Raw genomic sequence first — 27,232 nt, 5'->3', positions numbered from 1 at the left:
GAACGATCTTCGTTTAGTATTAGGTTTACATTGCATGTAATAGTATGGATTTGAAGTTTCTAATTTAAAGTGTCCGATTGCAGAATGCATTATTTAAGATGTGATCGATCAGTGTCCGTGGACGCTTTCGGACACACCCGCAAACGTTTTAGGGACCGGATTTGTAAGTTGCAGCGTTAGATGCTCTAACAAAATGAAACTGACCATTCCATGTGGTGTGCTTGAACTTGACTATGCTCATGCTCTAAAGGAAATCAATGTTACCATACCCTTCCTGCTTTCATCTACTCACACGTCACAGCAACTGTACCTTACCAAATTTAGCAATCAGAGGAGAGAATAAAAACGAAGCAAGATTTGCAGTGCGTGAAGTGAGTAAGTAAAAAAGGCCAGAGCGGAGGAAAATATCACGCAGTCACACGTCAGATTGGCTGATCCGTTTGTTTCTTTTTCTGCATGTCTCTCTCGCTACTCATCGCTGAGTCAGACGCATCAGGAGATGATTCATCATGGCTTAGCTGGCGCGTTGGTTGGTGTCGACTGTCGACATACGACCAAACCAATGATGTGCCCGGTCACCACCATGGTCCATGTAACCCGTGACTCAGCGATCGTGCACGGCATCTTTTTTGTTCCTCGGAGCAAAAAATCAGCGAGCCCAGCAACACTCCACAGTCCACACTCTGCAGCCAAAGTTTGTTGTGGTCGGCAGCAGTCAGAGCAGTCGACCGCGCGTACTTCCAAGAAATCGCCGTGTGTGGCAGCAATTTGTATCAGATCCTCCCAGGTTTCACTCTTCTCCAAGAGGAAGATGTCGACCTTCTCCCGATGTTTGCGTACTCCGATGCGATGATCACGTCCGATGCGTCAGTGATGCTCGAGGAAGCTGCAGAAACAAATTGCACGCAGATCTCGAGAAAAGCTGCTCCCCGGGACGAGGCCTGCCTGCCTCGCCGGCAAGAAAGACCGGTGGACTGCGAGGTGAGTGCCAATGGAATCTTTACTTGATCCGTTCAACGCTCAACGGCAAATGGTAGGTGCTTCCCCCCATGGTACGCAACGTGCACGATCCCCGAGCGAGCTAAACAAACCTGGCTAGCCACCTCTCTCTAGTTAAACAACTCGATCATCTCCCATTTTTCTCTAGCAGCATCCTTGAGCCTGAAGTTCTTAAGACTGCAAATGGCCGCACACCTTGCTTGCAGCTGCCGCTAGCTGGTGCGTAGACAAGATCTGCAAGTTTGCGTGCGAGTCCACTGTTCAGGAGTTGCTGGTTTGGCGTGCTTGCACGAATGCACCACACCTCAAGATTCCCTCCTGTATAATGTATAAAGGACGGGACCTCGGATTATTTTTCGTTCATTTCTTTCCTTCATCTCGTGTTTGTTCGAAATATCACATACAGCACAGTGCACGATAGGCATTGGTGTCTATTATTAGCCATGTGCGGGCACCTATCTCGTACAGTATGTTGGCAAAAAGCCTGGCGCGCTAATTACAGCATCAAGCATTAGCGCTATTTTAAGCAAAGCTGCCTAATCTTATACTCACACAAGTACAGACGGAATATATTCAAAGTATTTTTTTTGCGAGAGTTTTCAAATACAGCTACTGTTCCGGCATTCACAAAATATCGCAACGTACATCAACAGGGACGTTCGAGAGCAGAGCGATGTCTCCTTTCGTTACTCGGGACCTGGTCGACCTCGCCCGGACATAGCACGATCGCCGTCGTTTTCCTCTCGGTGGTGGAGCCGTCCGGCGCGCAGTACTGCCGGACCCGTGGGCGCACCGGACCACAGTATCCCGACGGCCTTGCCGTGTCCGTCTCCACGCACCATATATACCTGAGCCTTCCCCTCCATTCTTCACACAGCTCGCTCGCTTTCCTCTTCCTCCCTCTCCTCGCAGCAGCAAGTAAGCGCACCACCAAGCTAAGCTCTGCTCAGCATTTTGCTCGAAAGCCACCTACAGACGCATACCATGGCGCCATCAGTGGCCTGCTCCTTCTTCTTCGACGCCGAGCTGCTCGGCGAGCCCGGCATGCCGGCGATGGACGCGTGTGCGCTCTGCAACAAGCGGCTGGCGCGCGACAGCGACGTCTTCATGTACAGAGGGGACACGCCCTACTGCAGCGAGGAGTGCCGCCACGAGCAGATGCACCTCGACGCCGTCTGCGCCAAGCAGGACGCACGGAGGCAGCAGCGGTTCTCGGCGGAGACGGAATGCCACCGTGGGCAGCGGCGGTCCAGGAAGGTGCCAGTCGCGAGCTAACCGGACGGCCTGGCCGGAGCGCGCGGGCGACGAAAGTTTTGTTCGAACGGACAAGATCCGAATTCTGAAGAACTGTCCATACTGTTTTAGGGGGGCGCATCCGTCTCTCCGGCCGGTGCTCTCTTGCCTGAACCGGAGGAGGTATCAGGGCACGATCAGGTGGCATGAAGCATAGGCGCGAGTTGCTTCCAATATGTGTCCATGGCAAGCTGATTAAGCTTCCCGGATGGGTGGAAATTGTACTTGTTCTCGATCGGCCTCTGCAGTCCGGATGATTTGTTTATTAGAAATGAATACAGGAAAAATAAAGGATCTGAAGAAAGCAATCAAAAATCATTCAAACTTGGTTAGCTTCAGTTTGGATAGCTCGTCTGCTCCATTTTTTTTTGTTCCACTTGATGACTGACACAGTGCTAAAGTACTGTCGCTGTAAATAATTCAAACCAATCGTTATAAATTATTGTTGCCCTAAATTTTGTGATGTTCACAGCAATCTGTACAAGTAATGCAAGTTAGAGCATCTCTAGCATATCCCATATAATGCTCCCACCCGTAAAATAATCGTCAAAATACGGGTATACGTGAAAAATGTTGTCTAATCAGACCCCGCAAACGCGTTCGATCCGTAAACTTTTTTAAGGGGCGCGGCAAAATCCCTTTCCGACCCGCGAAAACATAGATTTGTCAAAGTGATCATCCGTATCATTGATCCTGAATATCTTCGGGCTCCCAACGAGGAAGACACAAAAAAATTAATGGCATTGAGTGAAAGAAAAGATTGACCTTGCATGTTAGGAAGCATAGATTGTATGCATTGAACTTGAAAAAATTGCCCCAAAACATGGCCGTGAATGTATTGTGGCAAGTGTAATGATGCAACAATTGTGCTAGAGGTCGTAGCTTCACATGATTTATGGACTTGACATTGCTTTTTTGGTATACCACGTACTCTAAATGATATCAATTTGTTGCAAAGGTCTAATTTGTTTGTTAGGCTTGCTAGTGGCGATGCTCCAGCTTGCAACTACACTATCAATGGGCATGAATACATAAAAGGATACTATCTTGTAGATGTTATATACCCTTCTTTGTGCACATTGATGAAGAGCATCAAAGACCCCAAAGTAGGAAAGAGTTTGAATTCGCAAGGGCACAAGAGGCAGCCCGAAAAGACATTGAAAGTGCATTTGGGTTTTGCAATCTAGGTTTGTCATTGTTCGTGGTCCTGTTCGGTTTTGGGACAAGCGATCCTTGAAAAACATCATGCCATGTGGTGTTATTCTTCACAATATGATTCTCGAAGATGAGAGAGGCATGAACTTGGAGTTCTTCTATGACAATGTGGGTAGCTTTGTCAAACCAGCTAGAGACCCTAACCAAATTAGAGTTTTTCTTCACACCTGCACGGAGATTCAAATGCAAACACTCATTGTCAACTTCAGAAGGATCTCATCGAGCACCATTGGCAACGGGGTGGGTGATGGGGAACGTAGTAATAATTCAATAAAATTCCTATGTGTCACCAAGACCAATCTAGGAGATGCTAGCAACGAGAGAGACAGAGAGTGCATCTTCATACCATTGAAGATCGCTAAGCGGAAGCGTTGCAAAGAACGCGGTTGATGGAGTTGTACTTGCGGCGATTCAAATCGCGGAAGATCCGATCAAAGCACCGAGCGAACTGCGCCTCCGCGTTCAACACACGTACATCTCGGGGACGTCTCCTCCTTCTTGATCCAGCAAGGGCGGAGGAGAAGTTGAGGGACAGCTCTGGCAGCACGACGGCGTGGTGGCGGTGGAGCTCCTGGTTTTCCGACATAGCTTCGCTAAGCTCAACGGAGGAGGAGGAGGTGTAGGAGGGGGAGGGCTGCGCGTGGGAGAAGAGGTTCAGGTGTTCCTCAGCCCTCTCGCCCCTCCTATATTTATAGGGGAAGGGGAGAGGGGGCCGGCCACCCTAGATCCCTCTAGAGGGGACGGCAGCGGCCAAGGGGGAGGCTTGCCTCCCAAGTTGGTGGGAGGCGCCCCCCATGCCCTAGGGTTCCCAACCCTAGGCGCATTGGGCCCTTGGGGAGGGCGCACCAGCCCACCAGGGAGCTGGTTCCCACCCTTCTTAAGCCCACGTGGTCCTCTGGGGCAGGTGGCCCATCCCGGTGGACCCCTCGGAACCCTTTCCGTGGTCCCGGTGCAATACCGATAAACCCTGAAACCTTTCTGGTGACTAAAACTGGACTTCCCATATATAAATCTTCACCTCGGGACTATTCCGGAACTCCTGGTGACGTTCGGGGTCTCATCCGGGACTCCGAACAACTTTCTATAACCACATACAATTTCCATTACAACTCTAACGTCACCGAACCTTTAGTTTTTAGACCCTACGGGTTCGGTAACCATGCAGACATGACCGAGACACCTCTCCGGCCAATAACCAATAGAGGGATCTGGATACGCATATTGGCTCCCACATGATCCCATCGGATGAACCACGATGTCGGGGATTCGATTAATCCCGTATACAATTCCCTTTGTCCATCGGTATGTTACTTGCCCGAGATTTGATCGTCGGTATCCCTATACCTTATTCAATCTCGTTACGGCGTGACAAATCCTAGTCTCGATTCATACCAATCCAACATATACTTTCAGAGATACTTGTAGTGCACCTTTATAGTCACACAGTTACACTGTGATGTTTTATACACCCAAAGCATTCCTACGGTATCCAGAAGTTGTACAATCTCATGGTCTAAGGAAATGATACTTGACATTAGAAAAGCTCTAGCAGACGAACTAAACGATCTTGTGCTATGTTTATGATTGGGTCTTGTCCATCACATCATTCTTCTAATGATGTGATCCCGTTATCAACGACATTCAATGTCCATGTTCAGGAAACCATGATCATCTATTGATCAACGAGTTAGTCAACTAGAGGCTCACTAGTGACATGGTGTGGTCTATGTATTCACACATGTATTGCGGTTTCCGGTTAATACGATTATAGCATGAACAATAAACAATAATCATGAACAAGGAATTATAATAATAACAATTTTATTATTGCCTCTAGGGCATATTTCTAACACTTGGGAGTAACACATTCTATTTTTTCATTCATTTTAATTTCATTCATGTGTGATTTGTATGCGGGACAAGTTTTGTATCGAATAATTTAGTTTGCTACGATGATTTGAATAATTATTGTACTTTGGATGATTACTGTATTTGTAATATTGATATTTTACATATATTGCACATTAGTAATTCTGATTTACGGGGTCTTCGGTCGACGCGGTGCCGCACGAGCACACCCCGCATTGCCGACCCGTAAAAAAGCATCTTCTGCGAATATTCTTTTTACGGGTCCGATTTGCGGGATCTCACTATGTTCGCCCCCACTCCGACCCACAAAACCTTATTTCCGCAAACTGTAAACGACTTTTATGGGTTGACTTTATACGGGGTCTGCTCCAGATGCTCTTACGGGCCTCTTTGATTCATGAGATTCTAAAACATCGGAGTAGAAAAAACACATGATTGAATTGTCATGCTTATCTCAATCCTATAGGATTTTGTCTTGTTTGACTGCATCATCGCAGGAAAAACATAGAATTTTTTCAAAAAACAATTGAGTGGATGCTAGAAATCCTATGACAAATATAAATTCTTAGAAAAAAATCAATAGTGTTCGGTACTATGAATGAAACAACCAACATAGGAAAATTTCCTATGAATTCTAATCCTGAAAAAATTCTATGAAAATTATCCTACGCATGGTAACCCGTTTAAATTAGAAAAAAAAGTCATCTCAAGAAAGGAAAAATCTTATACTTCTAGGTCTCACCTGCGGAACGAAAGACACATGGATTTGTGAATCTCAAAGCAACGAACCTATCCTATATTCCTCACCGGTCCATCACCTATTCCTTCCTCTACGCACGCACGCGGTGCCTTGCCGTCCCGGCTTGCAACGTTGCACTCGTCCCTTGGGTGAGCCACCTCCGGCAGGCTGTCCATGGGAGGGGAGCTCGCTGGGGACCCTCACGAGTTTGCGCCCACCTAATTGTTAAATCCATGAAGAAGCTTGGCGATGGCGGATTTTCCCCTTGCCAAGCGACTCTTGTTCATTATCATGGTACTTCCCTTGCTGGCCAGAGACGCACGCGGTGGTGGTGATATGCTACCCAAACAACCTCCTCGCAACATACCCTTCATGCTATATTTGGATGTAGACATTGAAGACCCTGGTATTGCAATGGCTCGAATGCCTAACATTCCAATGCATTGGTATTGAGCTGCAATGCCACACTTTGTGTTTGGATGTTCTTGTATTGGGCACTTGGAATTCATGGGAAGGAGCAATGCCAAATCTTGTTTGGATGCACATAGTGGAAAATTGGACATTGTGAAATGTATGAACAATATAATAATTGCTTGTACAAGTTTGTACAATGAAATCCGATCATGCCATATATTTGAGATTGTGTATTATAATATAATAAAATAGCATGCAAATAAGTATGAATTGTTCAAATATTTTAAAAATAGGCTAAAATCTGTACATTACAACACCTGAAAATTATACATAATCAACATGAGCATATATTCACATGCACCGGAGAATATGAGTTGTTTAAAACATGAAAAAATAAGCTAAAATCTGTAGGTAACAACATCATATTATGATAAGCTTGACAACGACATTGCATATTATAACATGTCTAGCTCCATTGAGAACACATAACAAGTCTTGTGCATCAACAATGCAACTTGAGAACAAGTTTAAAAGTCTCACGCAAATTAGGAGAATTAAAAGTAGCAACACACATACATATTATCCATCAAGAGACAGTCTACTAATTTAACATCAGCAGTCATTCCTTCCTGAAGTCCATGGGAAGCTCCACCAAGCGCTCGCTAAGTATCAACTTACCATAAGATCGCAAACTGCCACCTCGAGAAAAATCGGGGATCATCTCAAGTGTCTTGCGTATTTCAGTAGAAGGTATAACTTGGGGCAGAGGTAAAGGCTCAAGTGACTTCAAAGCATCATGAAATGAGCCTTTCATATCCCCTAGTAGGCACGGGATGGCATCACCGGTTCGTTTCTTTTTTTGTCTTTAGGAGAGGCTTCATTGGGTCCCATAGTTGGTTCTACAACAGTTTCACCACCTGTGACACCACCTTCACCATTTGCATGATCTTTTGAATATATGGTGCTGATAGCATCCCAATTCTTAATGACCTTGTTATTGTAAAATGCTACTTTCTTGTCAAACAATTGCATACCTATCTTAGAATGCAAGCAAAATGTGCAGCAAGCATTCCGCATTCAGACACATAAATCATCAATCACTATACTCAAATATTGATTTTATCTACACCATATCTGAACATTTAGCTAGCATTCAGACACATTTAGATCTGAACATGGTTGGGAAGAGGGAGGGTGATGGATGGATGGGGTCGGAAGAGGGGAGGATGGGGGCAGGAGAGCGGCAGATGGGGACGGGAGAAGGTCCGATGGGGGCGGGAGCCGGACCTCCAGGAGATGGCTGATCGGTGGCGGGTACGGTAGATGGGGAGAACACGGGATATGAGGTGCAGGGGAGAAGGAAGGCGGCAGCAGAGGGAGGAGGCCGCCAGTGACAGGGAAGAAGGAAGGCGAGAGATAGCACTTACCTCCGCGCTGCGTCGCCGAAGCCCTGCTCTGCGCCGCTGAAGCCCTGCTTCACGCCGTTTCTCCCTGCTCCCGCGCTTGTTCTTCTGATTTTGGGATGGGTCGAAGGGATAAGCGCGGGGGCTGGCCAATATCATGAAAAAACCAAGCGGTGGGGAGAAGAATTCGGGCACGAACTCGCTAGGCTCAGCGGGCTCTGTCCAATATTGCATTCAGATTCCAGGAGACAATACCGAGAGCATCCAAACGCTAGCATCGGGGGTTTAGAATGCCCAAAGCCAATATATCGTCTCAATGCCTACATCCAAACATAGCGTCATGGGAAACCTCGCCACCATCGGCATCCTCCACATAGCGTGGTTATGCGACTAGTCCTGCTATCGTTGTGATGACATCCACTGCGACAATATTTGACGCATCATAGTGCTCCGCCTACCCGGGATGAACATGATCACCTGATAAAGTTTTCTCTCGTCGGGGTTAGCACATAAGTATGCTTGTGTGTATAAAATGTTCCTTATATTTTAGGGTCTTCAATGTAAACTTTCATAGACATGCATCATTAGATAGTTAGAGTCATTCGATCGGCAGCAAGCAAACGACCCAGTCCTATAGGATTTTTTTCCATTCAAGTAGCGCATCCTCTCTATTGTGTTCGTATTAATATGCCAATACAATTTGTTAACACATTTTTCCTCTGATGTTCCTAAACCTAAGTCGACTAATTTACGTCAACTCCGACTCAAAAAAGAAGTCAGCTAATGTACTACGTCAACATTCTAACTGTAGTATTGTCTTCACCTTGCTTCTCGCACCCCACAGGTGAACCCTAGCATCGTCTAGCCACCCTCCAACCTCCCGAAACCACCCGCCGATGCAAGGTGTCACCACTAAACAAAGTTTGTGTTAGGGTCGACGATGGTGAGGACAAAAAAATTGTCTTCGTTTTGCAAAGTAGATGTCAACAACATTTCCCAACCAATGATGCCATTCTTATATATTATTCTTTTCAAATTTATCTTGAACTTACCAAATTTAGGTCCAATAGTCCCTCCATTTATCAAATTTAAGGACAAATTAAGAACTTCTCATGGCTAGTCTACACCCAAAGCACACACATCCTCCATTTGCGAGAAAAATACAAGCACACACGTTCTCCTCACATATGGTTACTAACTCTAAGGGCATCTACAATAGGACATTACGAATATGACCCCCTAAACGCCCGTGGACGTGTCCGGTCAGTGAGCGGGCATGTCTCCTATTTATCTATCTGCGTAGTCACACTCTCCTTTTCTTTCTCGTATGTCCGATCACTTGTACGTGATTGGTGAACAGGAAGAGAGAGAAAGAAAAAATGAATAAAGAAAAGAAAAAGATGGTCCGGGTAAAGCCGCGTCCTATGTGTCGGACTAGCCGGGCGCATCCGGATGTGTCTGCGAGTCCTTACATCCTTTCTATATTTGAGATGGATATGAGGGTTCACGAACAACTCACGCATATAGGGATGAAAAGAGGGGTGTCATTGACGGAGCTAGCTCGACTCGCAAGCTGGGGCAAAGTACACGATGCTCATGTATACCAGTTTTTTGCCCCTACAAATTGATGGTTAGCTCTCTATTTATCACTAGTGTTCAAACATGAATGCATGGCAAAGCCCGCGCAGCTACCCCGGCTAGCCGGGAGGTGGCTCCGCCACTCAGGAGTGTGCTTGTGCCATTCTTTACCTTCTTCTTCTGTCTGATCACTCATCGGACGCATCCACGGACGTACGAGGGATCATTTGTTCAGTCCAGTTATAGATGCTCTAACCCTGAGATAAACCTGGTTGAATTGGGCCCCTTGATATATAGGCAAAGCATGATTTGCAAGGTGTGAAGTGAGTAGGAAAAACGCCACAACGTAGAGAAATATCACACATCCACACGTGAGATTGGTTGAGCACATGTGGTTTTATTCTTTTGTGTACGTCTCTCTCGCCACTCGTTGCTGAGTCAAAGCCATCAGGAGATGATGCATCATGGTTTGGCGCATTGGTCGGCGTCTACATACACCCTATGAAGTGCCACGTCACCACCAAGTAGCCAAGTAGCCCGTGACTCATTAAGTACTACTAGTGGCGGGGGCGTGGCGCGCCGCCTGAGGGGAAGCTTGGCGGTGCCAAGTAGCACGCTCCCCTTCCACTATCCTCTTTATACTAAACAGTGTGCTTTCGCTTTGTAGCACAGTCGCATACAATTATAGCAAAGCTTAATACATTATAGTCAAGCTTAATCGCATCAATCTTGCAGAACAATAGCAAGTAATGAACAATCTTGTACAACTTTTGTACTGCCAAACAGACCATCGAACATATGTATCCTACACTAGTTGCACGTTTCAACCATGTATGATTCTAGACATCAATAGATATGCTTGCTTACTCAGTTCCCGGCAGGTAACCACACCCCTCGGCGGCATGATGAGCAGAAGCAGCATGTACTTATCGACGATCGCCTTATGCACATCAATGGCCAGCCGAACCGACGGAGACTTCTCACAGGCTGACACCAGGAGAATCAGCTTTAGGCGCATGGCTACCCGGCGGGCGTTGGAGGAAACCATTGTTTTACGGTCGTCAATGAGGAGTCACAGCGACTAAAATCTGAACTATATGACCCAAATCGACACAAACTAAAGACAATAAGAAATATAAAGTTACCGGAAAGCAATAGTTAATACCTGAAACTGCAAAAATAAAGGCCTGCATCTCCTAGGAAGGCCATACAAACAATGAGAGCCATAAAAAACCCTGTACCGGTATAAATAGCCATCCAATTGCTCAAGGAAATAATTAAAGAGCAAGCAAGAAGAAAGGGAAATGATGATGACAGAATATGAAATAACTGCACGAATAGAGAGAAAAGAAAGTGGTCGCTGGTGGTCAACGCATTGAATTTACCAAAGGTGAATGATGCACAAATAAAAGATATAGGATACCTAAAGATCTTAAAGAGCTACATGAGTATCATGGACCATCCTAAGGAATGTATTTCGAACTTTCTTTGTTACGATACCTAATAGAAGATACATACATGATGCAAGTTAGCTTGTAGGACAACAATTCTAAATATTCGGCGGGATTTATTTTGAGAATAAACGCAAATATTGATGTGGCAACTAACACACAGTATACATGTCCTTTTGTGTGGATTAAAACCTTACTGCCAGAATCAGGAGTCCGTGATGGACATGTGATTAAAAATGAGTAACGGAACTATGACTTTGTAGTGGTAATAGCAAAGTAAACAACAGCTAGGATGAGAGACAAAACAAAGCACTCATGACATGTGACTAACCCTACATATATACACAACTTCAGTGCTATTTGACAATGGATGAAAACTCACTTGTTCCTCAGTGGCATGTGCCGATCCTGCACCATCCTAGAGTAAATACATGTTAATATATATGATTCAGTAAAGCTTTCATTAGCCTGAACAAAAGTTCCAGGTTAATATTAAATGATGGACAATACCTGTGTATGCTAGCATTCAGGCCTAGTACAGTTTAGAGAAACTCACATGAAGCAATTCCAGGCCTATGCCTAACTTTGTCTAGAGGAATCTCATAATGATGCCGAACTAAAATACGGGTCACTCAAAAACATCAACGTTGGTACTTTATGAGAGTGAATATTCATGTTATTCCTAAGCGAGAAATGTTATTATCATACAATCCAAGGAAACTGTGTAGCTACTCTTTGTTCTGTTGGATGGTTGTACAAAGGCTACTAAAATATAAGTATAGTGCAAAAATAGTTTCAGTTATTGAAATGTAATTGTCTCAATCATGTGTCAAGTAGTGTAGTTACCTGATCTCAGAAACAAGGTCAAAGACCATTGTACAAAGAACCTGTCAGTACAAAGATCATAACATCAAGCACACTAACACCACCAAATAAACATGGGGAGATTAGCATAGTTCTTCTGAAATAAGTGTGTTGCCTAACAAATAGTCAAAGATAGAAAACTGATAAGGGACATGCCACCAATTGACAGAAAATGTCTCTGCGTGATTTTAAATGCATATGCAACGAAACTTTGTAAGATACTCCTAGTTCAGAAGTGAGAAGTCATTGGGTCTGGATGAATATATTTTAGTTTTTCATAGGCGTTATTTGACCAAATTGGCATTCAGAATTCATGTTATTTATCAAACTCAAACTTACAGAAATCATTTCTTAATAAAAGAGTTACCGGAAAAATAAATCACCACCACCCAGTCTAGGCAAAACAAAAAGAATAGACAGGGAAGACACCGTAAGGCAAGAGACTGATAAGTTCTAGGAAGGAAGCGTCCAACAGGATCTTAGGATCAAAGCGCATATATAGAGTATGACACAACTAACGTGTGATTCTGACGCCATATCCAAGTATGAGCTCGTCGGAGGCAGCCGTGAGACGGCTCATCACTATCGTGAATGTTATCTTGCCGCCGCCGTAGACAGCCCTGGCAACAAGTGCTCTCCCATCACTCATAGCCCCATGGCAAAGAGAACTCTGCAGTTTGACCGAGACCTTACAAGCTAATGTATCTCTGCTCAGAAATCTGAATGTAAGTGCGCGGGATGATGCTGTTTTCCTTTCCGAGATTCACAGAAAGGGGACTTATCATGTGTTTATCACATTAAGCCACATCATCATTTTTTAACTACAAATTATTTCCAATATAGAATGATTACCTTTATTTTTTACCTCCTAATCCAAATAAAATAGATAAGATAAAAGACATGGAATGCAACTGACGGAAGTTAATATGGTATCCAAAGCATTTTGTGACCTGCAAAAAAAACAGACCATGGCATTTGATTTAAAAAACTATCGGTGATGTTCTTTATCTTCTTGCATTAACCCAGTCTTCACATACTGTCTCCCGAGTGAAGTTAGTGCTTTATCATGCAATGTGTTTCTTACCCGAGATACCGCTAGACTATAATTTTAATGCTGCTACCCAAAGTTGAAGAGTTTTAACTCCATCCGGTGAGTTTGTTAGCATGCCTTAAGCTAAAACCATCAGATAGCGAATGAGCATATGTTGCACAAGAGCATTTTTTCATACAGGCAAGTTGGTATTCATTTTTTTCACAACAGACAACTACAATGGGTTAGGAGCTTGCATATGAGGCATATCAATAAAACTATCAGCCTTGCAAGCAATTTGACAAATACTTGTACTCCATGAATCGATCACCTATAAATTCGCTTGTAGATGTAAAGGAGAGGATGTTCTCCGTGCTCTTCTTATGCGGGCCTAACAACTTCGAAGGTTGAACCCATCAAACCCATCAAAGAATCACCATATGGGATGAAAACAAAACAAAACGTATGCAATAAATCTGAAGCAAACTAGAGAAATCTAGAAGGGTGGGATTTGTGCATGTGCGTCGACCACGTACCTGGAGCAGGATGACCTCGTCGTCCTCGACTAAGTAGCAGGCCTCGAAGATGTGCCCACACTCGCCGAGAAGCAGGGAGGGGCGCCTCTCCCGCTGGCAGCACCCTGCTCTGCCTCCGGCCGATGGCCACGCCATCTCCTTCCCGCCCCCTCCTCTAGAACCATATTTGTGAACGGGTGGAAAACGAAGAGGAGAAGTTTTAGGGGACAAACGGATCTGAGTATGGCGCCTTCTTCGATGGTCGGCGTCAGAGGAACTAGGATGGAACGATGGGGCGGGGACGGGGTGGCGGCGGCAACCCTGGTCGCCCACCCAGGGAAGGGAAAATGAGGAAAGGGGAGGTTGTGTGGGAGAGAAAGGAGAAGGGGTGGGGCTCGAGGCGACTCCCTCTCTACAAACGAGAAGCGGTGGACCACCCTTTTCTTGCCCCACACGAACAATACCCACAGCCTACGTGGCATACGCGAGAACGCACCCTTGCTGCGTAGCTTCTTGTTGTGGACTGCCTCTTAGCCTGGTCCTAAGGATGTCCGTAATGGTAGTATCATAGGTAGTATCATGCATGTCAACTAGGCACTTTCGATGAGGTTGCATAGAATTAAATGAAGAAAGAGAGAGTTGAGTATCATATCATGATACCGTATCATATTAAATGATGTGCTACTATGTGTCTTGCATGACAATAAATGAACTCCACTATGATACTAACATATGATATTATGCATTACGGATGTGGTATCATACACTAGTATCATATGCATGATACTAGTATATGATACTACCCATTACAACCAGCCTAATGGGAGTACCATAGGTAGTATCGCGCATGCCAACTAAGTAATTTTAATGAGATGACATAGAATTTAAATGAAGAAAGAGACGGTTGAGTATCATATCATGATATCGTGTCATATTAAATATTGTGCTACTATTTGTCATGCATGACAATAAATGACATATCCTATGGTACTCCCTCTGGTTCTATTTTCTCTACGCATAAGAGCAAGTACAATAGTATAGCTAGCTGTTGGCTATAAGCAATTGACATGTCATCTATAGCCCATCTTATAGCCAACATGTACAATAGTTCATTGCAAAAATGTACTACTTCTTTATTATATGGTCCATCTTTCATACTCACAAAATGCCTAGGAGCACGTGCTAGAGCTGGCTCTTAGCTAAGAGTCCGCTTACCTTCTCTCTCCTCTTCTCTTTCCTCTAACTAAAAAAAATTCCTTATAGCCAGCTGATTCAGCTCTATTGTACTTGCTTTAAGCAGTCGCACGAATACCAAGTAGGGTCATCATGACTCTGTTTTTAACATTTTTACCCCTCTGAATGCATGAAGAGAGATGAATTGTTTTAAGTGTTGCATGCTTGTGATTGGCTGGTCGCTCGGTCTCCTCTTCCCTTTCCCACGCATGTAGGGATGTACCCCTTTGCATGGCGTATTTGATTAGTTTGGTCCAGTTGCTGGTCCCAAAGCGTATGCTAATTAATACAACTAAAGCGGGGTACAACTAGAAACTAACGCTAAAGAAGTACAACATGCAGCAGGGTACAGCGGGGTACCTCCGTCCAAGTGTATAGGTGTCACGCCCAAGATGTGACCCTATCCTCAATTTGGTACGAAGGCCTCGTCAGGGATAGAAGCGCATCTTGTCGTGTCGCAAGAATGGATATCATTACAAGTACATGTACTGAAAAGAAGAGATATATATATAGAATTGGCTTACACTCGCCACGAGCTACATCAGAGTCACATCAGTACATTACATAATCATCAAGAGTAAGAGCAGGGTCCGACTACGGACGAAAACAAACGAGAAAAGAAGAACGACGTCCATCCTTGCTATCCCAGGCTGCCGGCCTGGAACCCATTCTAGATCGATGAAGAAGAAGAAGAAGCAAATACAAATGAACAATCAACGCGCTCCCATCAAGTAACCTTTACCTGTACCTGCAACTGGTGTTGTAGTAATCTGTGAGTCACAGGGGACTCGGCAATCTCATTTCCAAAGGTATCAAGACTAGCAAAGCTTAATGGGTGAGGTATGGTTAAGTGGTGAGGTTGCAGCAGCGCCTAAGCATATATTTGGTGGCTAAACTTACGAGTACAAGAAATAAGAGGGGGGAGATCTACGCATAGCGGACGTAAACTACTGTTGATCAAATAAATGATTCTGAACACCTACCTACGTCAGACATAACCCCACCATGTCCTCGATCGGAGAAGGAACTCACGAAAGAGACAGTCACGGTTACGCACACAGTTGGCATATTTGAATTAAGTTGACTTCAAGTTATCTAGAACCAGTGTTAAACAAAGTTTCCACGTTGCCACATAACCGCGGGCACGGTTTTCTGAAAAGATTTAACCCTGCAGGGGTGCTCCAACTAGTCCATCGCAAATTACCACAAGCTGCATAGAAATCCTCAATCACGAAGCTCGCGATCTCGTCGGATTCCCTAGTGGAAAACCTCAACTCTGAGATTACCCAAAGCATCACCGGAATCCTGATGCACAAGATATCTCGTCAAAGGTAAATCTAATCCAGCAAGGCCGCCCGACATGTCGACGATCCCGATAGGAGTCGCGTACCTCATTCTCAGGAAACGACGGATGAGCGATGGTTACCACGCCAAACGTCGAGTTGCCCCGGGTAGCGTTAATAAGCTGCTCTTGTTGGAATTATGCCCTAGAGGCAATAATAAATATAGTTATTATTATAATTCCTGTATCAAGATAATCGTTTATTATCCATGCTATAATTGTATTGAATGAAGACTCATTTACATGTGTGGATACATAGACAAAACACCGTCCCTAGCAAGCCTCTAGTTGGCTAGCCAGTTGATCAAAGATAGTCAGTGTCTTCTGATTATGAACAAAGTGTTGTTGCTTGATAACTGGATCACGTCATTAGGAGAATCACGTGATGGACTAGACCCAAACTAATAGACGTAGCATGTTGATCGTGTCATTTTGTTGCTACTGTTTTCTGCGTGTCAAGTATTTATTCCTATGACCATGAGATCATATAACTCACTGACACCGGAGGAATGCTTTGTGTGTATCAAACGTCGCAACGTAACTGGGTGACTATAAAGATGCTCTACAGGTATCTCCGAAGGTGTTAGTTGAGTTAGTATGGATCAAGACTGGGATTTGTCACTCCGTATGACGGAGAGGTATCTCGGGGCCCACTCGGTAATACAACATCACACACAAGCCTTGCAAGCAATGTAACTTAGTGTAAGTTGCGGGATCTTGTATTACGGAACGAGTAAAGAGACTTGCCGCTAAACGAGATTGAAATAGGTATGCGGATACTGACGATCGAATCTCAGGCAAGTTGTTGGGAACGTCGCATGGGAAACAAAAATTTTCCTACGCGCACGAAGACCTATCATGGTGATGTCCATCTACGAGAGGGGATGAGTGATCTACGTACCCTTGTAGATCGAACAGCAGAAGCGTTAGAGAACGCGGTTGATGTAGTGGAACGTCCTCACGTCCCTCGATCCGCCCCGCGAACAATCCCGCGATCAGTCCCACGATCTAGTACCGAACGGACGGCACCTCCGCGTTCAGCACACGTACAACTCGACGATGATCTCGGCCTTCTTGATCCAGCAAGAGAGACGGAGAGGTAGAAGAGTTCTCCGGCAGCGTGACGGCGCTCCGGAGGTTGGTGATGATCTCGTCTCAGCAGGGCTCCGCCCGAGCTCCGCAGAAACGCGATCTAGAGGAAAAACTATGGAGGTATGTGGTCGGGCAGCCGTGAGAAAGTCGTCTCAAATCTGCCCTAAAAGCCCCATATATATAGGAGGAGGGAGGGGGACCTTGCCTTGGGGTCCAAGGGATCCCCAAGGGGTCGGCCGAGCCAGGGGGGAGGACTCTCCCCCCCCAAACCGAGTTGGACTAGGTTTGGTGGGAGGGAGTCCTTCCCCTTTCCCACTTCTTCCTTTATTTTTCTTTTCTCCTTTGATTTTTATCCTTGGCGCATAGGGCACTTGTGGGCTGTCCCACCAGCCCACTAAGGGCTGGTGTGGCTCCCCAAATGCCTATGGGCTTCCCCGGGGTGGGTTGCCCCCTCCCGGTGAACTCCCGGAACCCATTCGTCATTCCCGGTACATTCCCGGTAACTCCGAAAACCTTCCGGTAATCAAATGAGGTCATCCTATATATCAATCTTCGTTTCCGGACCATTCCGGAAACCCTCGTGACGTCCGTGATCTCATCCGGGACTCCGAACAACATTCGGTAACCAACCATATAACTCAAATACGCATAAAACAACGTCGAACCTTAAGTGTGCAGACCCTGCGGGTTCGAGAACTATGTAGACATGACCCGAGAGACTCCTCGGTCAATATCCAATAGCGGGACCTGGATGCCCATATTGGATCCTACATATTCTACGAAGATCTTATCGTTTGAACCTCAGTGCCAAGGATTCGTATAATCCCGTATGTCATTCCCTTTGTCCTTCGGTATGTTACTTGCCCGAGATTCGATCGTCGGTATCCGCATACCTATTTCAATCTCGTTTACTGGCAAGTCTCTTTACTCGTTCCGTAATACAAGATCCCACAACTTACACTAAGTTACATTGCTTGCAAGGCTTGTGTGTGATGTTGTATTACCGAGTGGGCCCCGAGATACCTCTCCGTCACACGGAGTGACAAATCCCAGTCTTGATCCATACTAACTCAACTAACACCTTCGGAGATACCTGTAGAGCATCTTTATAGTCACCCAGTTACGTTGCGACGTTTGATACACACAAAGCATTCCTCCGGTGTCAGTGAGTTATATGATCTCATGGTCATAGGAATAAATACTTGACACGCAGAAAACAGTAGCAACAAAATGACACGATCAACATGCTACGTCTATTAGTTTGGGTCTAGTCCATCACGTGATTCTCCCAATGACGTGATCCAGTTATCAAGCAACAACACCTTGTTCATAATCAGAAGACACTGACTATCATCGATCAACTGGCTAGCCAACTAGAGGCATGCTAGGGACGGTGTTTTGTCTATGTATCCACACATGTAAATGAGTCTTCATTCAATACAATTATAGCATGGATAATAAACTATTATCTTGATACAAGAATTATAATAATAACTTTACATTTATTATTGCCTCTAGGGCATAATTCCAACAGTCTCCCACTTGCACTAGAGTCAATAATCTAGCCCTCACATCACCATGTGAATTACATTGTAATGAATCTAACACCCATACAGTTCTGGTGTTGATCATGTTTTGGCCGTGGAAGAGGTTTAGTCAGCGGGTCTGCTACATTCAGATCCGTGTGCACTTTGCATATATTTACGTCCTCCTCCTCGACGTAGTCGCGGATGAGGTTGAAGCGTCGTTTGATGTGTCTGGTCTTCTTGTGAAACCTTGGTTCCTTTTCTAAGGCAATGGCACCAGTGTTGTCACAGAACAAGGTTATTGGATCCAGTGCACTTGGCACCACTCCAAGATCCGTCATGAACTGCTTCATCCAGACACCCTCCTTAGCCGCCTCCGAGGCAGCCATGTACTCTGCTTCACATGTAGAATCTGCTACGACGCTTTGCTTGGAACTGCACCAGCTTACTGCACCCCCATTAAGAATAAATACGTATCCGGTTTGCGACTTGGAGTCGTCCGGATCTGTGTCAAAGCTTGCATCGACGTAACCTTTTACGGCGAGCTCTTCGTCACCTCCATACACGAGAAACATCTCCTTAGTCCTTTTCAGGTACTTTAGGATATTCTTGACCGCCGTCCAGTGATCCACTCCTGGATTACTCTGGAACCTACCTGCCATACTTATGGCTAGGCTAACATCCGGTCTAGCGCACAGCATTGCATACATGATAGAGCCTATGGCTGAAGCATAGGGGACGGAGCGCATATGCTCTCTATCTTCATCAGTTGCTGGGCACTGAGTCTTACTCAATCTCGTACCTTGTAACACTGGCAAGAACCCTTTCTTGGACTGTTCCATTTTGAACCTCTTCAAAACTTTATCAAGGTATGTGCTTTGTGAAAGTCCTATCAGGCGTTTCGATCTATCCCTATAGATCTTAATGCCTAGTATGTAAGCAGCTTCTCCTAGGTCCTTCATAGAGAAACTTTTATTCAAGTAACCTTTTATGCTCTCCAAAAGCTCTACATTGTTTCCAATCAGTAATATGTCATCCACATATAATATTAGAAACGCCACAGAGCTCCCACTCACTTTCTTGTAAATACAAGATTCTCCAACCACTTGTATAAACCCAAATGCTTTGATCACCTCATCAAAGCGTTTATTCCAACTCCGAGATGCTTGCACCAGTCCATAAATGGATCGCTGGAGCTTGCACACCTTGTCAGCATTTTTAGGATCGACAAAACCTTCGGGTTGCATCATATACAACTCTTCCTTAAGGAAACCGTTAAGGAACGCCGTTTTGACATCCATCTGCCAGATTTCATAATCGAAAAATGCAGCTATTGCTAACATGATTCTGACGGAATTAAGCATCGCTACGGGTGAGAAAGTCTCATCGTAGTCAACTCCTGGAACTTGTGAAAAACCCTTTGCCACAAGTCGAGCTTTATAAACGGTCACATTACCGTCAGCGTCCGTCTTCTTCTTAAAGATCCATTTATTCTGAATAGCCTTGCGGCCCTCAGGCAGTATCTCCAAAGTCCACACTTTGTTCTCATACATGGATTCTATCTCGGATTTCATGGCTTCTAGCCATTTGTTGGAATCTGGGCCCACCATTGCTTCTTCATAATTTGCAGGTTCATTGTTGTCTAACAACATGATTGATAAGACGGGATTACCGTACCACTCTGGAGCAGCGCGTGATCTCGTCGACCTGCGTGGTTCAACAGAAACTTGAACTGGAGTTTCATGATCATCATCATTAACTTCCTCCTCAACCAGCGTCGCAACGACAGAGGTTTCCCCTTGCCCTACGCCACCATCCACAGGGATGAGAGGTTCGACAACCTCGTCAAGTTCTATCTGCCTCCCATTCAATTCTCTCGAGAGAAACTCCTTCTCGAGAAAAGTTCCGTTCTTAGCAACAAACACTTTGCCCTCGGATTTGAGATAGAAGGTGTACCCAACCGTCTCTTTTGGGTAACCTATGAAGACGCACTTTTCCGCTTTGGGTTCCAGCTTTTTAGGCTGAAGCTTTTTGACATAAGCATCACATCCCCAAACTTTAAGAAACGACAACTTTGGCCTTTTGCCATACCACAGTTCGTATGGTGTCGTCTCAACGGATTTTGATGGTGCCCTATTTAAAGTGAATGCAGCTGTTTCTAATGCATAACCCCAAAAAGATAACGGCAAATCAGTAAGAGACATCATAGATCGCACCATCTCTAACAAAGTACGATTACGACGTTCGGACACACCATTACGCTGTGGTGTTCCAGGCGGTGTTAACTGTGAAACAATTCCACATTGTCTTAAGTGAGTACCAAACTCGAAACTCAGATATTCACCCCCACGATCAGACCGTAGGAACTTGATCTTCTTGTTATGATGATTTTCCACTTCACTCTGAAATTGCTTGAACTTTTCAAATGTTTCAGACTTGTGCGTCATTAAGTAGACATAACCATATCTACTTAAATTGTCAGTGAAGGTGAGAAAATAACGATATCCGCCGCGTGCCTCCACGCTCATTGGACCACACACATCGGTATGTATGATTTCCAACAAGTCACTTGCACGCTCCATTGTTCCGGAGAACGGAGTCTTAGTCATCTTGCCCATGAGGCATGGTTCGCATGTGTCAAGTGAATCAAAGTCAAGTGACTCCAAAAGTCCATCAGCATGGAGTTTCTTCATGCGTTTTACACCAATATGACCCAAGCGGCAGTGCCACAAAAATATGGCGCTATCATTGTTTACTCTAACTCTTTTGGTCTCAATGTTATGTATATGCGTGTCGCTATCAAGATTCAATATGAACAATCCTCTCACATTCGGTGCATGACCATAAAAGATGTTACTCATAGAAATAGAACAACCATTATTCTCAGACTTAAAAGAGTAACCGTCTCGCAATAAACAAGATCCAGATATAATGTTCATGCTCAACGCAGGCACTAAATAACAATGATTCAAGTTCATCACTAATCCCGATGGTAGTTGAAGTGACACTGTGCCGACGGCGATTGCATCAACCTTGGAACCGTTTCCTACGCGCATCGTCACTTCGTCTTTCGCCAGCCTTCGTCTATTCCGCAGTTCCTGCTTTGAGTTGCAAATGTGAGCAACAGAACCGGTATCGAATACCCAGGCACTACTACGAGAGCCGGTTAAGTACACATCAATAACATGTATATCAAATATACCTGATTTTTCTTTGCCCGCCTTCTTATCTGCTAGATACTTGGGGCAATTGCGCTTCCAGTGACCCATACCCTTGCAATAGAAGCACTCTGTTTCAGGCTTAGGCCCAGCCTTGGGTTTCTTCGGCGGATTGGCAACAGGCTTGCCGCTCTTCTTCGAATTGCCCTTCTTGCCTTTGCCGTTTCTCTTGAAACTAGTGGTCTTGCTCACCATCAACACTTGATGCTCTTTACGTAGTTCAGACTCTGCGACTTTCAGCATCGCAAACAACTCGTCGGGAGACTTGTTCATCCCTTGCATGTTGTAGTTCAACACAAAGCCTTTATAGCTTGGCGGCAGTGATTGAAGGATTCTGTCAGTGATAGCTTCTTGCGGGAGTTCAATCCCCAGTTCAGCTAGACGGTTTGAGTACCCAGACATTTTGAGCACATGTTCACTGACAGACGAGTTTTCCTCCATCTTGCAAGCATAGAATTTATCGGAGGTCTCATACCTCTCGATCCGGGCGTTCTTCTGAAAGATAAACTTCAACTCCTGGAACATCTCAAATGCTCCATGACGCTCAAAGCGACGTTGAAGTCCCGGTTCTAAGCCATACAAGACGGCACATTGAACTATTGAGTAGTCCTCCTTACGTGATAACCAAGCGTTCTTAACATCCTGATCCGCCGTAGCGGGTGGTTCATCTCCTAGCGCAGCATTAAGGACATAATCCTTCTTCCCAGCTTGTAAGATTAGCTTAAGATTACGAGCCCAGTCTACAAAGTTGCTTCCATCATCTTTCAACTTAGCTTTCTCTAGGAACGTATTAAAATTCAGGATGACTGTAGCGTGAGCCATGATCTACAACACAAATATATTCAAAGTGGACTTAGACTATGTTCAAGATAATTAGAGTTCAACTTAATCAAATTATATGCTAAACTCCCACTCAAAAAGTACATCTCTCTAGTCATTTGAGTGGTTCATGATCCACTTACACTATCCCAAGTCCGATCATCACGTGAGTTGAGAATAGTTTCAGTGGTAAGCATCCCTATGCTAATCATATCAACTATATGATTCATGATCGACCTTTCGGTCTCATGTGTTCCGAGGCCATGTCTGCACATGCTAGGCTTGTCAAGCTTAACCCGAGTGTTCCGCGTGCGCAAATGTTTTGCACCCGTTGTATGTGAACGTTGAGTCTATCACACCCGATCATCACGTGGTGTCTCGAAACGACGAACTGTAGCAACGGTGCACAGCCGGGGAGAACACAATTTCGTCTTGAAATTTTAGTGAGAGATCACCTCATAATGCTACCGTCGTTCTAAGCAAAATAAGGTGCAAAAAGGATTAACATCACATGCAATTCATAAGTGACATGATATGGCCATCATCACGTGCTTCTTGATCTCCATCACCAAAGCACCAACACGATCTTCTTGTCACCGGCGCCACACCATGATCATCCATCAACGTGTTGCCATCGTGGTTGTCGTGCTACTAATGCTATCACTACTAAAGCTACATCCTAGCAAAATAGTAAACGCATCTGCAAGCACATATGTTAGTATAAAGACAACCCTATGGCTCCTGCCGGTTGCCGTACCATCGACGTGCAAGTCGATATTTCTATTACAACATGATCATCTCATACATCCAATATATCACATCACATCGTTGGCCATATCACATCACAATCATACCCTGCAAAAACAAGTTAGACGTCCTCTAATTTTGTTGTTGCATGTTTTACGTGGTGACCATGGGTATCTAGTACGATCGCATCTTACTTACGCAAACACCACAACGGAGATATATGAGTTGCTATTTAACCTCATCCAAGGACCTCCTCGGTCAAATCCGATTCAACTAAAGTTGGAGAAACCGACACTTGCCAGTCATCTTTGAGCAACGGAGTTACTCGTAACGATGAAACCAGTCTCTCGTAAGCGTACGAGTAATGTCGGTCCAAGCCGCTTCAATCCAACAATACCGCGGAATCAAGAAAAGACTAAGGAGGGCAGCAAAACGCACATCACCGCCCACAAAACCTTTTGTGTTCTACTCGAGAAGACATCTACGCATGAACCTAGCTCATGATGCCACTGTTGGGAACGTCGCATGGGAAACAAAAAATTTCCTACGCGCACGAAGACCTATCATGGTGATGTCCATCTACGAGAGGGGATGAGTGATCTACGTACCCTTGTAGATCGAACAGCAGAAGCGTTAGAGAACGCGGTTGATGTAGTGGAACGTCCTCACGTCCCTCGATCCGCCCCGCGAACAATCCCGCGATCAGTCCCACGATCTAGTACCGAACGGACGGCACCTCCGCGTTCAGCACACGTACAGCTCGACGATGATCTCGGCCTTCTTGATCCAGCAAGAGAGACGGAGAGGTAGAAGAGTTCTCCGGCAGCGTGACGGTGCTCCGGAGGTTGGTGATGATCTCGTCTCAGCAGGGCTCCGCCCGAGCTCCGCAGAAACGCGATCTAGATGAAAAACTATGGAGGTATGTGGTCGGGCAGCCGTGAGAAAGTCGTCTCAAATCTGCCCTAAAAGTCCCATATATATAGGAGGAGGGAGGGGTACCTTGCCTTGGGGTCCAAGGGATCCCCAAGGGGTCGGCCGAGCCAGGGGGGAGGACTCTCCCCCCCCCCCCCAAACCGAGTTGTACTAGGTTTGGTGGGAGGGAGTCCTTCCCCTTTCCCACTTCTTCCTTTTTTTTCTCCTTTGATTTTTATCCTTGGCGCATAGGGCACTTGTGGGCTGTCCCACCAGCCCACTAAGGGCTGGTGTGGCTCCCCAAATGCCTATGGGCTTCCCCGGGGTGGGTTGCCCCCTCCCGGTGAACTCCCAGAACCCATTCGTCATTCCCGGTACATTCCCGGTAACTCCGAAAACCTTCCGGTAATCCAATGAGGTCATCCTATATATCAATCTTTGTTTCCGGACCATTCCGGAAACCCTCGTGACGTCCGTGATCTCATCCGGGACTCCGAACAACATTCGGTAACCAACCATATAACTCAAATACGCATAAAACAACGTCGAACCTTAAGTGTGCACACCCTGCGGGTTCGAGAACTATGTAGACATGACCCAAGAGACTCCTCGGTCAATATCCAATAGTGGGACCTGGATGCCCATATTGGATCCTACATATTCTACGAAGATCTTATCGTTTGAACCTCAGTGCCAAGGATTCGTATAATCCCGTATGTCATTCCCTTTGTCCTTCGGAATGTTACTTGCCCGAGATTCGATCGTCAGTATCCGCATACCTATTTCAATCTCGTTTACTGGCAAGTCTCTTTACTCGTTCCGTAATACAAGATCCCGCAACTTACACTAAGTTACATTGCTTGCAAGGCTTGTGTGTGATGTTGTATTACCGAGTGGGCCCCGAGATACCTCTCCGTCACACGGAGTGACAAATCCCAGTCTTGATCCATACTAACTCAACTAAAACCTTCGGAGATACCTGTAGAGCATCTTTATAGTCACCCAGTTACGTTGCGACGTTTGATACACACAAAGCATTCCTCCGGTGTCAGTGAGTTATATGATCTCATGGTCATAGGAATAAATACTTGACACGCAGAAAACAGTAGCAACAAAATGACACAATCAACATGCTACGTCTATTAGTTTGGGTCTAGTCCATCACGTGATTCTCCCAATGACGTGATCCAGTTATCAAGCAACAACACCTTGTTCATAATCAGAAGACACTGACTATCATCGATCAACTGGCTAGCCAACTAGAGGCATGCTAGGGACGGTGTTTTGTCTATGTATCCACACATGTAAATGAGTCTTCATTCAATACAATTATAGCATGGATAATAAACTATTATCTTGATACAGGAATTATAATAATAACTTTACATTTATTATTGCCTCTAGGGCATAATTCCAACACAAGTAACATACCGAAGGACAAAGGGAATGACATACGGGATTATATGAATCCTTGGCACTGAGGTTCAAACGATAAGATCTTCGTAGAATATGTAGGATCCAATATGGGCATCCAGGTCCCGCTATTGGATATTGACCGAGGAGTCTCTCGGGTCATGTCTACATAGTTCTCGAACCCGCAGGGTCTGCACACTTAAGGTTCGACGTTGTTTTATGCGTATTTGAGTTATATGGTTGGTTACCGAATGTTGTTCGGAGTCCCAGATGAGATCACGGACGTCACGAGGGTTTCCGGAATGGTCCGGAAACGAAGATTGATATATAGGATGACCTCATTTGATTACCGGAAGGTTTTCGGAGTTACCGGAAATGTACCGGGAATGATGAATGGGTTCCGGGAGTTCACCGGGGGGGCAACCCACCCCGGGGAAGCCCATAGGCCATGATGGTGGTGCACCAGCCCTTAGTGGGCTGGTGGGACAGCCCAAGAGGGCCCTATGCGCCTAGAGAAGAAAATCAAGGAGAAAAAAAAGGAGGAGGTGGGAAGGGAAGGAAGGACTCCCTCCCCCCAAACCAAGTCCAACTCGGTTTGGGGGGGGGGAACCTTCCCCCTTGGACTCGGCCGACCCCCTTGGGGCTCCTTGAGCCCCAAGGCAAGGTCCCCTCCCTCCCACCTATATATACGGAGGTTTTAGGGCTGATTTGAGACGACTTTTCCACGGCAGCCCGACCACATACCTCCACGGTTTTTTCTCTAGATCACGTTTCTGCGGAGCTCGGGCGGAGCCCTGCTGAGACAAGGTCATCACCAACCTCCGGAGCGCCATCACGCTGCCGAAGAACTAGAGTTCTACCTCTCCGTCTCTCTTGCTGGATCAAGAAGGCCGAGATCATCGTCGAGCTGTACGTGTGCTGAACGCGGAGGTGCCGTCCGTTCGGTACTAGATCGTGGGACTGATCGCGGGATTGTTCGCGGGGCGGATCGAGGGACGTGAGGACGTTCCACTACATCAACCGCGTTAACGCTTCTGCTGTACGATCTACAAGGGTACGTAGATCACTCATCCTCTCTCGTAGATGGATATCACCATGATAGGTCTTCGTGCGCGTAGGAAATTTTTTGTTTCCCATGCGGCGTTCCCCAACAGTGGCATCATGAGCTAGGCTCATGCGTAGATGTCTTCTCGAGTAGAACACAAAAGGTTTTGTGGGCGGTGATGTGCGTTTTGTTGCCCTCCTTAGTCTTTTCTTGATTCCGCGGTATTGTTGGATTGAAGCGGCTTGGACCGACATTACTCGTACGCTTACGAGAGACTGGTTTCATTGTTACGAGTAACTCCGTTGCTCAAAGATGACTGGCAAGTGTCGGTTTCTCCAACTTTAGTTGAGTCGGATTTGACCGAGGAGGTCCTTGGATGAGGTTAAATAGCAACTCATATATCTCCGTTGTGGTGTTTGCGTAAGTAAGATGCGATCGTACTAGATACCCATGGTCACCACGTAAAACATGCAACAACAAAATTAGAGGACGTCTAACTTGTTTTTGCAGGGTAT

General features: G+C 45.5%; 1 protein-coding gene across 1 annotated transcript; it reads left to right on the top strand.

Annotated features, from left to right (window-relative positions):
- Positions 1–1,701: 1,701 nt before the first annotated feature.
- LOC123427857 (FCS-Like Zinc finger 2-like) lies at positions 1,702–2,639 on the top strand. The gene has a single exon (XM_045111992.1). The coding sequence runs from the start codon at positions 1,984–1,986 to the stop codon at positions 2,272–2,274; it is 291 nt and encodes a 96-aa protein (XP_044967927.1). The 5' UTR covers positions 1,702–1,983; the 3' UTR covers positions 2,275–2,639.
- Positions 2,640–27,232: the final 24,593 nt, after the last annotated feature.

The sequence above is a fragment of the Hordeum vulgare genome, chromosome 2H (assembly GCF_904849725.1).
Source record: "Hordeum vulgare subsp. vulgare chromosome 2H, MorexV3_pseudomolecules_assembly, whole genome shotgun sequence".
In the NCBI taxonomy this organism is placed as follows: Eukaryota; Viridiplantae; Streptophyta; class Magnoliopsida; order Poales; family Poaceae; genus Hordeum; species Hordeum vulgare.
The sequence above is the reverse complement of the archived record's forward strand: the minus strand, read 5'-3'. Positions and strand labels throughout refer to the sequence as shown.

Excerpts from the sequence above, each read along its gene's own strand:
- LOC123427857 (XM_045111992.1), top strand. The coding sequence starts at position 1,984 with ATGGCGCCATCAGTGGCCTGCTCCTTCTTCTTCGACGCCGAGCTGCTC.